We start from the raw sequence: 14,496 nt of genomic DNA, 5'->3' as shown, positions 1-14,496 counted from the left end.
GTTTGAATATATTGCAAAAAGGTTTCTGTTTGAAGGGAGGGGGGAGGCAGGCCAGGGAGTGCAGCTCTGTCACAACACTGAGTTGCATTTTCTCCTAAAGCACCGTGCTTCCCATGCGTGCTCACAGGTATGGCCTAGACCAAGTGGCAAAGTGACCTCTCTTGTCGGCAGCTTGTTGACTTGCCAGCATGCTGGCAAGTGTCCTCTTTCAGGAGCTTGCGTTTGTTCTTTGCTCCCCCTGTATTTGAGGGTTTTGGGTGGAAAAGAAGTGGCTTGGGTGGAAACTTCTTTCTGTTTAAGAGATCAGCACAGAGCCTAGGCACCATTTAAACCCATTTTAGCTCTGGAATTTCTGTTGGCTTGTGATTTCTAGACACCCAAACATTTTCAGGAGAGGTGCAGCCTGTTTTAGAAGTCCCATGTACGTAGGATACGATGCAATACGTATGGACTTTTTTTTCTAGTCTACTTCGAAGTCTGTGGACTCTCTGGACCTGTGGGCATCATTGTTCAAAACTGCTGTCTTAAGCCCTGTTTTGAGAGAGGAAGCAGAGCATTAGTGATGCACAAACTGTCTCTCTGCACAGGGACAAGTTTTAATTCCTATTGTGCATAGGAATGTGCATACATCTGAAGGGCAGGGGAGGCGGAGACGCGTTTGCCTTTACAGCTGTTGGCAGCAAAGAAACACAGCGAGACTTGATTGAAAACACCTATCTTATTGTTTTACTAACTGCATTTTTTTTCCTTTCTCATTTGTAGGTCTCAGACTCTGGATACTGGCTGTGGGATTTTTTTTTTATTATTATTATTTTTGATTGTTTTTTTCCCCTTTTCGGATGTGAATTGAAGGCCAACAGTTGAAGTGTTGGAAGCAAGTGCAGGAGGACGCTCACCTTGTTTTGTTTGAACCCTCGTTTGCTGGGATACTTTCAAGCCCTCCTTCACAGTCATGTGGTCATCACAGCTGCTGTTCTTCACAATGCTCTTAACACCGTTAGCCCATGGTGAGTGAGAGATGGTGTAAATTTGCCTGTGGGAAGAGAAGAGAGAATAGAAAATAGCAAGGATTTTGCCTACGTCTTTTACCTAATGGTGTGGTTTTTTCCAGGATGTTGATTTCTCTCCCCACTTCCACCCCAGGTCTTTGAATTCCCAGGCTATATTGTGACTAGTTAAGTCATGAAACAAAGAACTCTGGTCACACATAAAGATTTCTGTTATCGATTTTAGCTGCTACATTAAGGCAGACTTTTTTCCTCATGCCCAAACCTGTTCTGTTGGCTGTGTGTCACTGGGATTGTCTCTCTTGGCCTCTGCATGGAAATGAATTTCTCTTCTGTGAATACTGCTCAGTAAGGGGCTGCATGTCCCCCTTTAGCCATAGCTCCAGGGTAGGATCTTGCCTACCATCATGTTAGACTGTAATTTCAACCATTGCAGTGGATGTTTCCATGCTTTGCCAAAAGACGGAGGCTCCCATAATCTCAGTGACCCTGAGCTGAGAAGAACCAAAAATCAGTATAGTTGCCTTAGCCTGGCACACTGTCTAACCCACCCAGCAATGTGGAGTCATTAGGTGTAGCACCATGCTGCACAGCTAGGCTGCATCTGAGAATGGAGCTAACAGCATCAGTCACAGCTGCTGTGCTGCAGGGATGTATGAGCTCCAGCAGAAAAATTTGGTCTTTTTATTAGCCAGGAAAATGTTAAGTGAAATCTGACACGTTTAATTCTTTAGAGTAAGATTTTGAGGCCTGGGGTTGGGTTTTTTGATACAAGAAACCCAAATGTAGGCCCCAGAAGTAAGCTGCCAGATTTCATAAGTGCTGAAGGGTTCAGGAGCTCCTATTTGCAGTGATGGTCGCTAAATGCTCAGAGCAGAGCTTTGGAAAATCTGGCTGCCTGATTTTCCTTATGCCTAAATGGAAGGTGAACTCCGCCAAGGATCTCATTTTAATTACAGGTCAATGGGAACATGTTTGTAAATAACATGACTCCCTGTATGTAGGCTGTGGGCCCCTGCTTTTAAAATATTCATCAGACTTTTTGTGCTGTACACGCACTGTGTTATGTGCTAAGACACTAGAGCAAAATTTTACAGTGAAGAAAGAGGTTAAAAAATGAAATATGTGTAATTGGCTGAACATATCTATTTATAGAGCACAACCTGTCTGCTCATATCACTTATAACACCTTTGGGCACAAAGGTTATCTGTACTATCGTTCTTCAAGCGAAACTCCTCGCTGATGTGAAAATTAGAATGAATATTTAAACTGAGCCAACCAATTGGGGTGGAATGATAGAGCTATTAGGAAAGGTGCTCTCCATTCTTCTCCAGGAAAGTTAAATGTTTTGTAAATCTTTATAATTAAACAATATTAACAGTTAAAGCAATTAACAATTTAAATACGCCTCTGGCAGTTGTGTTTTAAGTTCTTAATGCCAATGTGGCTGGAAAATCCTGCCTGATAGTTGCAGTAGAGGAAAATGTCACAAGTATCCTAGGAGTCATATGCTGCAGATGAGGAAACACCAGAGATTCAGAAACTAGATGCCTGGAAATATTTCTACCTTTTATGTTCTTCTACAAAGTAAACGTACAGGGTGGCTGCTGTGGTTTTTGTAGCAGTCAGTGGTGGTAAATCTGACCACCACACATCTAACCAACACACGTGTTATCTCATCCCTATAAATCGCTAGTAAAAGTGTGGTAGAGGGTCACAGCCACCTTTGAACAGTGGAGAGTGAAGACCTTTGGTCTTGAGCCAAAGGACTTCGTTGGTTCTCTCTGTTTTGATCTCTAATATTGGCCAGGATGCAGCTACCATCTCAAAACTTTGGCCTGTTGCCTTTCTTGGGGGAAGCAGGTACTGAGTGTGTGTCTGGTTGTTTAAGGATGGTACGTTCCTGATACTAAACGAAGGGAGAAGATTGCAGTTTAGCTGTGTGATGTGGTGTTCGATGAGTATGTTTGGTATCAGCTAGCACTGGGCAGTCAAACCCCTCCAGTCTCCCATGGGGACCGAAGGACACGCGCATAAAAATCACAGTTGTACTGAAGATTGGAATAAATAGTCTAATGAGGCTTCCAAAGCTTTGAAATCAGAGACTGAGTATCTGATGGCTTTCAGGTGCTCTCCCTTGCTGCTCCTCTGCCTGCAAGCACCTGCAGAAGGTTGCCTAAAGTGAATGGCAAACCGGTATCAATGCAGAGGTTCCTGCTAACCTGAAGACAGTATATGTGTGTTTAAACACATGCCACAGTCTCACCTTGCATATAAAAATAGTCCAGTGAAGCCCTGCCCCCTCCCCCCCGCCTTTTAATAATCCCCTTTCACTGCATGCAGAAAGCTTTCATATTTTATGTTTAACAGGACTCAAGCATTTGAGTTCCTGTTTCATCGGCTGGAACAACTCCTGTCCTGTAGTGACTGCCGGAGTTGATACGAACTGCTTTTACAGACTGACCTCGCTGCATTTCATTCCCTTTTTGAGTTTCCTGACCCAGTCCCTTCATCTGTAGTGGTAGCTACATTATAGGCAGATTTCTTAGGCCAGTGATGTAAAAAATTTGTTGGGGGTTGGTTGTTTGTTTTGGTTGTATTGGGTTTTTTTGAGGGGGCTTTTTTTTTTTTTTTTTTTTTTTTTTTAGCTGTCTCATTTCTTGGAGTATATTGTGTGTCTTGGGTTGTGATGACAGGTGTGGAGTCAAAGGGTGTATGACTTCAGTGCTCTGCCAGATGAAAAGTAATCTTCCAGGATACTGCCGTGGTACAATGTCATCTTGTTGATAAGCTGTAGAAATAATGAAAAGGGAAAAAGTCATGAATCCTTGCAGTTTCTCGGTGATGATGTTAATCTGCTGTATCCTAAATGCACAGGCACTGTACTGTCTAGTTTTGCTCAGACTGCTCTGAATCATAGCTCGCAAAAAAAACTGAAACCGTGTGAAATACTTGAGATAATAGCAGATTTGAGTAGTGGATGTTTTCTTTACTGTTGCCCTTCACTTGAATGGAAAATAGCTTACAGCTTGCATAGACAACACAGCTCAGACTGGTGTGGAAGCCCCCAGAAAGCTATCCCCTCTTCTAAGCTCCAGCAAAGCCTATAAATCCATATGTTGGATAAAACTAAACCTGTTATACAAAATTAGAGAATTAGCCAAGATAGAAAGCAACACTACCAGGGAATAAAATAATAATAATAATAATAATAATAATAATAATAATAATAATAATAATAATAATAATAATAATAATAACAACAACAACAACAACAACAACAATAATAATAATAACAAACAACCCCCAAACAATCAGAAAACACATCAGCAACAAAAACAAAGGCTTTGTCATCCTTTGCAAGGGCTCCGCTATGGACAGGGCTTTTGCACCCCTGCTTCCTTTTTGCCCCTGTTTGGAAGCTTTTCCCAAAGCGTCTAAAGGCCTGGACCCCCAGGAAAGTGCTTCTTGGCTTGCATCCCCCCATGTACACCTGAGCAAACTGATCTTCTTTGCCTGTAACAGGTGGATTTCCCAGAGGCATTTTCTGGAATGAGCAGCTGTTCTCATCTTCCTCAGCCTTCCTTCCCTTGACCCCAAACAAAGGTCTTTACCCACAAATGAACACTGTCAAAGTTCACCCGAAATGAGACAGACATGACAGGCAGCAGCTTGGTTTGCAAGCCTGGAGAGATGTACACCTGCTTTGTCACATTGCTGTCATGCTCATGTGTGGCTGAGAGTAGAGATTTAAAACTTCCAGACTGCTGAACAAAAATAATAATAGAAATAAAAGCATTCAGAACTGCACGCTGTTAAGAGCGGGATAGGAAGCATACCATAGTGATCGCTGTGGGGTGAAGTTTTGCATGTCTCCAAACAAGTAACTTATTTTAGGTTTTGGAAAAGAGCTGAAGGCCTATTGAATGCAAAGATCTTTATCATCCCATCAGATTGTTTTATTATTATTTATTTGAAATTATTTTTTTTAAGGATTCTATTGTGTGCATAATTTCATGGTGGGTAGTGAAGAATGATTTTTTTTGTTGTTGTTGTTACGCTAATGCTTTAACAGTCTAATCCAAAATAGGACAAACACTTACTATTACTCAGATTAAAGCAATAATCCAAATTGCCCAGTTTCTGTTGGAGATCGTTACAAATGCAATAAAATGAACAGGCATGGCTATCTGCCTGTTTGCTCTGAGGCTAAGGTCTCGCCCTGCAGTTGTGTCATGAGAGTGAGCTGTCAGCATCCTGGTTCGTGCTTGGGCAAAAGTGTGGTGTCAGTTGTGGGGGTTGGTTCCTCCTTGGTCTTGCCGCTGGTGAGGTTATTTTTCCTATGTTTTAACCCTGTATTTGTTAATGGGTTGCAGATTGTTCCCTCCTGATGATCCGCGGGGTTAGTTAGTCATTGCTGTGATTACTTAGTTTTCTTAAACTTTTTCTCCATATACAGTGTGATTTTTGGGGGGGGGCTAGAACCACATGCTTGCCCAAAGCTAAGCAAGACTGAAGCCAGAACAAGTTAGGCAATAATATAACAAAAACGCGGCTGAAATTACAGGACAGACAATAGGTATTTGACGTTAGAGTAGTTTTGCTGTTACAGCTAGGACAGGCTATATGAGAGTCATCTGATCCTAGAGCAAGCTGCAGGTGCAGCAAAGGTTTCTTACATACTTTGGAGATAGAGCTAAGTTCAAGCTAAAATAGGTTCTAGTTAGGACAAAGCCTGACAAGTCCTGGAGCCTGCTATTGTTATGGAGCTTGAGGCCTACTACTGACAGCTGACAGCAGCAAACTGGCAGTTGCTGCTGGCCCAACTCTGAACTTCCAAAAAACAAGTTGCCTCCAAGAATTTATTTATGCAGATTTGTGGCATAGCTGTAAAGTGACCTTCCTGCATTTAGGGACAGATGCCATCTTGTCTCTTTGTATGAGAATTAGTTCGAGATGGTGCTGAACTAATTTATCATTTGCAGAGTAGAAAATGAAATTTGAAGTCCTTTCAAGTCATCGCCGCTGCAAGGAAAAGAGCCTCGTCTGCTGTCCTGTTCTGACCCTCTGTGCTTCTGCGCCATCTTCCCGATGTTTCTGGGAGAAAACCGTGGTGAGGGAGGGCTGCGTCTTTGTGAGAAGATGGCGCTGAAAGGTCAAGCTGATCTCTCTAGGCATTAGCAGGTCCTGATGCCGAGCCAGTTTCTGTGGGAACAGTGGAAATATTTATTACTGAACAGCACTGGTAGTTGCCTGGTGACAATGATTCTGTTAAAGCAAGCAGCATTATCTTTCTTGGGGGAATATACGATGCTAGCAAGCTGGTCCTTGGTGACAGAGTGCTGTTTAATGTGAGCTGAACATTTGCCTCACTACTATTTTAGTACAGTGGAAATACTGTCGCTGCTTAAAATACATACTGTGTTTCTTTTATACTTGTACAAGTGTTATGTTAGCTAGTGAATGGTGGATAATTGCCTTTTACTACAATACTCTTTATATAGTCAAAATGAAATACAAGAGACATGTTTTATTAGTTGTGAAATAGCCAAGTTGACTTCAAGGCTTCTGCCTAACTTCATTGTTTTAAAAGATTAATCATCCTTGAAATATTTATAATATTTGCTCTTCTTGGCAATTTGTATTACCTGCAGCCGTGCCACCTTTTCCGTAGTGGAACAAGTGATTGAGGAAGGCTTTTCCTGATAAAAGGGGGCGGCTGTTCTATGTATATACTACAGTGCTTTCATTAGCAGGAGTGTACTAAAATCGGGAGTATTAAGTTCCCCATGTGATGACTGACCAATCTATAAGCTGGTAGAGGGTGAAATTCAACCTTGCAAAGACTCTGTACACCATTTAATTCTCACTTAAGCCATTAAGCAGTGCAGAGGTCTGTGTGCGGAGCCACTTCTTTCATGTCTAAATTTCACACTAAATAAGGAAGGAGATTTTAAGGGGATTTTCTGATAATGTTGTTTTTTTTTTTTTTTCTTCAGTGTTTGGCAAGTGTGTCGGCTCATAGCATCTTCCTGTGTTATGGAGGGAAACAAGATCTTGTACTGTTTTCGCTTGCCATTCATACCAAAGCATGCTTTCCATGGGACATGCAATCCTTAGCTATTAGCACAGCTCTAGTTGCAATGAAGCTGGAGCTATAGGATTTGAACTATAGAAGAAGGCTGGCAACTAGGGCCCAAATTCATGCATGGAAGTTATCCTTTCCTATAGGCTTCTTAACATGTATGACACACAGCGGCAGGGCACGTGGGTTTCTTTCTGAGCTATAGCAGTAGAAAATGTGCTTGCGCTCGCAGCGATAGGAAGGGGGGGAGTTGTGTTACTGTGCAGGGCTATAACCTCCAATGCTTGTTTCATTTGTAACCATTTCCTGACAAGACTGGTTTTGATCTCTAGTGACCAACTCTGTGCACTCTGATTTTTTTTTTTTTTTTTTTTTTGGTAGCGTTAATTAAGCCATAAGACGTGACAGCATGTGAATTACAGTGTAGTAATTCACGCCCAGCACATTCAGGCACAAAGATGAAGGCCAAATGGCCTCTGTGCAGCTAAGTGTGAATTATTGTACCATAATTTAATTCCCATTATATTTTACTGTGATTATAAAAATGTTTTTGTTAGTGAACTTCTTTAAGAAAAGTTACTTTTTAAAAAACGGAATTGAAAAGTACAACACAGATCTTGTCACAAAGAGGGGTATGTAGCTTTGGGAGATGGGGAGTTTTGTTGAATCCTGAAAATTTATATTTGTGCAGTTATTAACCCTATCTAATGAATGGGTCTTGTGGTGCAGACATCTGCTGTGTAAAAAACTGACCTAACTCTAACTATTCCTTTCATATCAGCTGCCAAGCATTTGCTAAGTAGGATAACTAGGTTTATTTATTCCTGACCTGGTCTTGATTTGGTCTGGAAACCTTAGCTCGCAACCAGTCTCTTGAGCCTTCCAATCTTTTTCCAGTTCAGGCTATGCAAATGCGCACATCAGACACTCTTATTACGGCCGGCACGTTTGGTTTTGGTCCTAGTGAGCTCTGAGTGAGTAGAGAGGATGGGTTGTCTGCAGCAGTGTGGACGAGCACTGGAGGGACCAGGCTGGTATGCCTGCTCTGCTGAGTGTTGGGAAGAATAAGCCAACCTGGAAAGTGGCTTGGGCGGTACTAGAGAAGAAAAACAAAAGGGCCATGAATCCCTTAAAAATCTTTCTCAATGTTTGCTTAAGGGTTACCAGGATAAAATCCTCTTCCCGATGAATTGCTTTTAAAGAAATTAATGAAGAGCAGCCATGTACTTGGCACACTGGTCACTGAGATGACAGGATCTCTGGGGCAGTGCCTGGCTTTCTCCTGGGATTCAGGAGGATTCATCCACACCGATCCTGGTGAGTCTCTCCTGCAATAGTCCCTGGCTAGCAAGCACTGTTAGCCAGCCCTGTCCCCAACTAGTCCTTGTCATAGCAAGGTGCAGAATAAATAAGCAATAGCTATTAAAAGTCATCTCTTCCAAGGGACTTCCTCTCTGAATAGGTTTTACTTGTGCTCTCAGCAACTTCTAGCTGATCAGGATTTTGATGCGGCTGGTGCTGTTTCACTTTTGGTGGATATCTGGGGTTTAGGGATATTACTGCAGCCCAATGAAAAACCATGATAATTTTACATGTAAGCAGTAAGTGTCTGTGATATGATTACTATGGTTTGGCTTTAGATGTAAATACTTTAAAAAAACAAACAAGCAACCAACCAAACGAAAAAACCTGCCTGACTTTTCCAAATAAACACATCAGAATAATCTTTTTACACGTCCTTTTGGAGTTAATAATCCCAAGCAACCAGCACTGAAAAAGCTAGAGGGTCAAAGCTGACTAATACGGGTACAGCCGTGCCTTAGACAATACCCAGAGGTACCATGGAGCACCAGGAATATTTTCACAGCTGCAGCTATCTCTGCATGTGAGAGGGCAGCTTGTCCCCTGTCTTCCTGGACATGCAGGATACTCCAAAGGGACTGGTGTGGGGCAAGCCAAAGTTGAATGAGGCTGGTGCAGTAGAGAAAGGAGCAGAAATGGGCAGCTTCCCTTTCCTCATCCCAGTGAATAGGGGAGATGATTGCCTACTCATTCCTTGTTTGCTTTCACCTATTGCGTTATTACCTGAATGGGAAAATGGAGATCTATTTGGCTAATTGCTAATCCTGCCTAATGCTTTGTTAATGCTAAACTTCCAGATAAAGCTTTTATGTGATGAAGATGACAGGAAGCTACCAGGGGTTGGAGAGAGCCTGCTGTTCTGGGCTGTGTAAAGGGGTTTGATGGATGAGGCTGTGCATCTTTTCCCCAATACTTGGAGAAGTGCAGGACCTGAAGACAGCTTCACAGCTAAAGTAGATGCATAGTGCTAGGGCAGAGCCACCCTTCCCAGCAATGCAGGTGGGGAGCCATGGCCAGGTTTTGAAAGCACAAGAGCTTGACGTGCCCGTCCTTCCCATGCAGCTGTAACACCCCTGTTTCTGGATGTGAATATACCCACAGATGGGATGTCACTCCTGTTTCTCTTCCTAATAACTTCAGCTAAGCTTAAACCATTGGAGTTGGAGAGAAAAAAAAAAAACAACAAACTTCTGAGGGTTGTCTGGCCCTAGTTCTCTCATCATATAAGCTGGGCATGTTGAAGTACTTTAAGCTAAAATGAGAAAAGAGTGAGAGTGAGGGAATGAATTATGGCCACCTTCATTCTCGCACCGCCTCCTCAATTGCTGCTAACCTGCTCCCACAAGATCTGGGCAAATCTGCTGTTTTCCTCTTAGAAAGAGCACCCTTGGCCCAGCAAGAACAGCAAGCAGAAGCTCTTTATTGCACATGAAAATGCTGATTCTGTGGAAGAAATCTCTAACATCCATTTTATCAACTCCACAGTCACATTAAATGAATCCTAGAGCCATCTGATGTTTATTACCCCATGGCACATTCACTGTTGTTCAGTTGGTTCTTTTAGTGATCATGATTTCTTGAACTGGTTATGTTGCTTGGTAATGTGGTTTTATTTGAATTTGGAAGAGATCTCCTGCTGCTCAATGAGCAACTCATCTGGGAAAGACACTCTGGGATGGGAAGAAATTAAAAGCATGTTGGAGACTTCAGAAGCTTTTCCCCACTTTGAATTTCCCTGATTCCAGGAAATTGTTTGGTGCTGGGCAGCCCCCTCTGAATATCCCTCCCAGTGCCTGGCAGGACCAGCTCTGTTCTCTCATGAATCTGCTCCAAGTTGTGGGATGCTCAATGGGGTTTTAGCCAACACCACACAGATGGTGCAATCTGTCCATCGCAGAAAGCATAGGACTAGGCTGGTGGATTTTTAGTTATGCTGCAGTATTGAATGCATACCGTAACTTAAGAAATTGTAATCAGAGCAACATCTACTTTTATATATCTCCTTGTGCTTTGCTGTGTTGGGCTGCTTTCTGCAGTGCCTGATAATGTTGGGTGCCTTGCTACACATCTTGAGGTGCGAGTTTGCTTCACGTAAGATTCATGGATGCTAAAGATCCTCCCCAGTCTGTGCATTAGAGTGGGCAGAGGAAGAGGTAAGGGCATCGTCACTCCCTCCTATGCCGTAATCTGTAGAAACTGCCATGCCTGATGGATTGTAGAAGCTCAGGCAAATTATTGCTTGTTCTTAAATCTCCAGAACATGGATCCATAAATAAATGGCATTTTTAAACTGAGTTTTTGGGGTCTGATCCAAATCCCACGGCAAGTCGGTGATTCTATGTAAATGCACTTTGAATCTGGCCTGCTCAGCCCGGAGGGGTTATTTTGTGGAAAGCTGGAGTGTAACATGGAAGAGATCATACCTTGGTCTTGTCTTTGCAAATCGTCTCTCAAATGTGGGTGCTTGCAGTGAGTTGACCAGGTTGTGGGCTGCTCCCCTGCCCCAAGAGCTGCAGTGTTGTCTTGATTCTTATTCTCTTGGGAGACTGTTCCCCTTCAAGCTCTTCTAGGAACAATTAGCAGTCATGAGTGCTGCTGATTTAAATGAGGATTGCTGCCCCCCCCCCCCCCCCCCCCCCCCCGCAGCTCTTGTTGCTGAAGATCCGTCTCCAATTTTTAATTCACAGTGTTTTGTTTCTATTAGTGAAATGCTGGAGGCTGCAGTAAGGGCCGATTTAGTATCGAGAGAGCAGATGACAAAAAGGAAAGTAGCTTTTGTAAGTCAGTCTTGTGTAATACTGCTCTCTCTAGCATGGTGGAGGAGGAAATGTGCATGTCAGTTTATAAGCAAGGCAGGTAGACTAGCTGTGCTAGTTGCGCTGAGTTGGAGTGGGGCTGGGTGCTTAACTCCTTTGCAGTTCAAGGTGTGGATGACCAAACCGACGTGGCAGTGTCTCTACAGGCGGGGAAAACCAGGGCGGTGCTCCACAAAGCCAGGGGCTGGTAGTAACCATGCGAGCTGTTGCTTGCCGTGCATGTCTCAGAATGCATCGTCCCCCTTCCATGTCTGCTCCTCTGCTGGAGGGGAGCATTCAGCACTGGTGCTGACAGGCATTCCTGAGAGCAGGAATCCCCCTTGCTCCTCCAGTGGAGGCACAGCTCCACTGTGCAAGACAGATTCATGGCCGAGTCCTATTTATCGCTTAAAACAATATTTTGCTATCACTGCTGCTTGCTTCTATGCATATGTAATTTATAGCATGTTTTAAGGAAGAATGCCTACTTGTAATAATTGTAGGAAAATCCAGGTCACTGAGTTTATTTTGTGTGTGTGTGTTTATATATATATATATATATATATGCATGTGTCTGTGCTTTATGCATAATTTCCACACTGTATATATAAATAAAGCTATAGAGAGCTAGTCTAAAGTTGGAATAATGCAAGGAACTTTTAACATGCCTTCATTTCATTGATGTGACTTGAAATCTGGCCTGTCATCGCAATTCGTAATCTTACAGGCATAGGCAATTAAAAATCTTACTATTAGATATTACTCTGGGGGAATTCTGAGGACTAAGAAATCTAATAATGTTTAGTTGTTTTCCTTAATTTGATTGGAAAAAATAAAAAAATAATTTGGCCTCTTGGTCAGATGCCAAATACATAATGAATTTGTATCATCAACAGACACCTTAGAGTCTCCAAGCCCTGCTGACAAAAGTGCTTGGAAGTCATGTGTTACAGTATCAGACAGCCATAAAAAAAAGAAAAAAAAAAAAAAAGTACTTGCTTACCTTTATGCTTGTGTCTGACAAAACAGATCTGGATGTAGATTTTGAGAGCTGATGAGGTCTTACTTGTGAGAAGCTATTTTGGCATGTCCCTAGGATTTCTACCTCTCCTGACACAAAGCGGTCGCCGTGAGGCACCGCAAGCATGTCCTTGCATCCTGACAGCTACAATCCTTGTTTCAGATCGCGTACCTGAATTCACAGGAGCCTTAGATTAAAGGGGTGGAAGACAATAAAATGGAGGAGATGATGCACAAAATGGATGAACCTGTATGCTCTTTCAGCGTCCTTGGGGAACTGAATTAAAAATGGGGGCGGGAATCCTGTTTAGTAGAAACCCAAACGATTTAGACTATTTGCTGTATTCCGTGATTTGTAGCACTGGTGCCAAAAACTTCCTAGCAGGCCCCAGAAGGTAGGACTGCTCTATTTTGATGCCTGGCTTTATGTGGATTCGTGTTTTGTCCTGCGTGCTCTTTGCCCCAGTAATGCTGGCTGTCCCCCATTCACCTATATAATATCTGAGCTCTTCCTGCCTTTCTGTCGCTAGGGCGTTGAATTGTGGTCTTTCTCCTCTAACCAGCAAGCAGTTCTTGCAAAGCATAGTAACTTAATTATTTGGGGTCTGCACTGATTAGCCTCACATCTTGAGGCTACGCAGACTCTCAGCCGGGGAACATCTGGTGACAGCCCTGTTTCTCAGGGCCCTAGCCCTTGCACAAATACAGCCTCTTTCTTTTTTGTATGGTAAATATATGACAGATGTTAAATTCTTCAGCTCTTGGGGGAGTGCTGACATGTTGAACTTCATTATCCCTCGTTGGCCGGTTCGCAAAATGCAATCAAGAATAACTTCTGAGGAGGGCTGGCGTATCTAATATCACTCTGGAACGCTATTACGGTGAGAAGCTTAACGAAGGACAAGCTTAGGGCACAGAAAAGTTGGTACAAGGAGATGGGATCAGTCTCTCTAGCACTCATGAAAATGCAGTCCATTAAAAAGGGTGAACTTTGAATTCAATGGGAGCTGTGAGGTAGAAACCTCTGTGAGAATTACTCGTGACCAGTTCAGGTGCCAAGACCATTTTAGTACACTTCACCGCAGTGTGCGATTTTTGTGAAGGTTTACGCTGAGATACGGCAATCTGAATATCTTATGGAGGTGGTCACTGCAGAGCTGCCAAATGTTCTTTAGTTTTTATAAATATATTCATTGGTGGTTATGCAGTAATAATGCTTAAACTGCTACAGCATTATGTCTGAAGCCAAATACACATATAAGAGATAGGGTAGCCAGATATACTAGCTGAAAAGTAATAGCAATGCTAGTTAGAGCTGTGGGAAGAGTTATAGCAAAGGTGTTTTTTCGGGGAAAGCCTGGGGGAATGTTTGTTTATAAAGCTGAATATGTAGCTTTGACAACATTAAAAAAAAAAAAAAAGTATTTTGACTCGGAGTTTGCTCTGATGTCTCAGGAGAGTTGCAAATCCCACAGCTTGGTGTGTGTGCTCTCCTGGCCGGGCTCCTTGTCTGAAATGTGTTTCCTGGGGTGACCCACCTTCCCTCAGCAGGCTAAGAGAGGGGGTGCCAGACTTGACCATTTAAGTTAAGCTGTGCAAAACAAAGACCATATATGCAGACACTACAAGTTCCTCAGTTCTTGAGCAGAGAGGTTGATCAAGTTCTGCTTTTATTAGATTATAGAGTTCAAAGCAAAGTTTAGGAGAAAATCATGCAAAGAAAGGGAACGAACTGTGAAACCTATGTACTTCATGCCAATAAAAGAATGCTATTGTATAGTAGAGGGAGTGAAGGACTTCTCTCATTATAAAGATGCTTAAATAACTTACAAACATTATGATAAACTTTCGTTTTCCCTCCCTCACCTTCATTCCCTTCCTGCTTCCCAAACAAGGAGCGGAGAACCCAACACCCATCCCTCCACCACCCCCCACCCCCCCCAAAATACCAAACCCAGAACATCATCTTGTCTGCGGAGAATTTTCACCGTTCCTCAGAGACTGTCTCCAGGGTAACTTTGTTTGCGAGGTCCTCGAGGGGATACTGCCCTTCAGGCTTTGTTCTGGGAAACAAAGCTTTTGCCTTATGCCCTCAAATACATTGTATTATAATGCTTTGACTATACCTGAGCACTCACTTAAACCCTGCAGAACGCACAAGACTGTCATGCCAAAGTGGGGCAGGATTGAATAGGTGTCAACAGGATGTCTTGCTAGCAAATGTAA

General features: G+C 42.8%; 1 protein-coding gene across 3 annotated transcripts in view; it reads left to right on the top strand.

Annotated features, from left to right (window-relative positions):
- Nucleotides 1-14,496, top strand: part of ADGRL3 (adhesion G protein-coupled receptor L3) — a 513,913-nt gene that overhangs the window by 182,693 nt on the left and 316,724 nt on the right. For all 3 annotated transcript variants that reach the window (XM_087736050.1, XM_087736051.1, XM_087736049.1), the window contains exon 4: nucleotides 763-1,007. In XM_087736050.1, coding sequence (XP_087592176.1) covers nucleotides 953-1,007 — 55 coding nt within the window. In that variant the 5' untranslated portion in view covers nucleotides 763-952. The remainder of the gene's footprint in view (nucleotides 1-762; nucleotides 1,008-14,496) is intronic.

Source organism: Nipponia nippon, unplaced genomic scaffold (assembly GCF_047370975.1).
Source record: "Nipponia nippon isolate SJK-2023a ecotype South Korea unplaced genomic scaffold, ASM4737097v1 scaffold_6, whole genome shotgun sequence".
Lineage (NCBI taxonomy): Eukaryota > Metazoa > Chordata > Aves > Pelecaniformes > Threskiornithidae > Nipponia > Nipponia nippon.
This window is presented reverse-complemented; position numbering and strand designations above follow the sequence as displayed.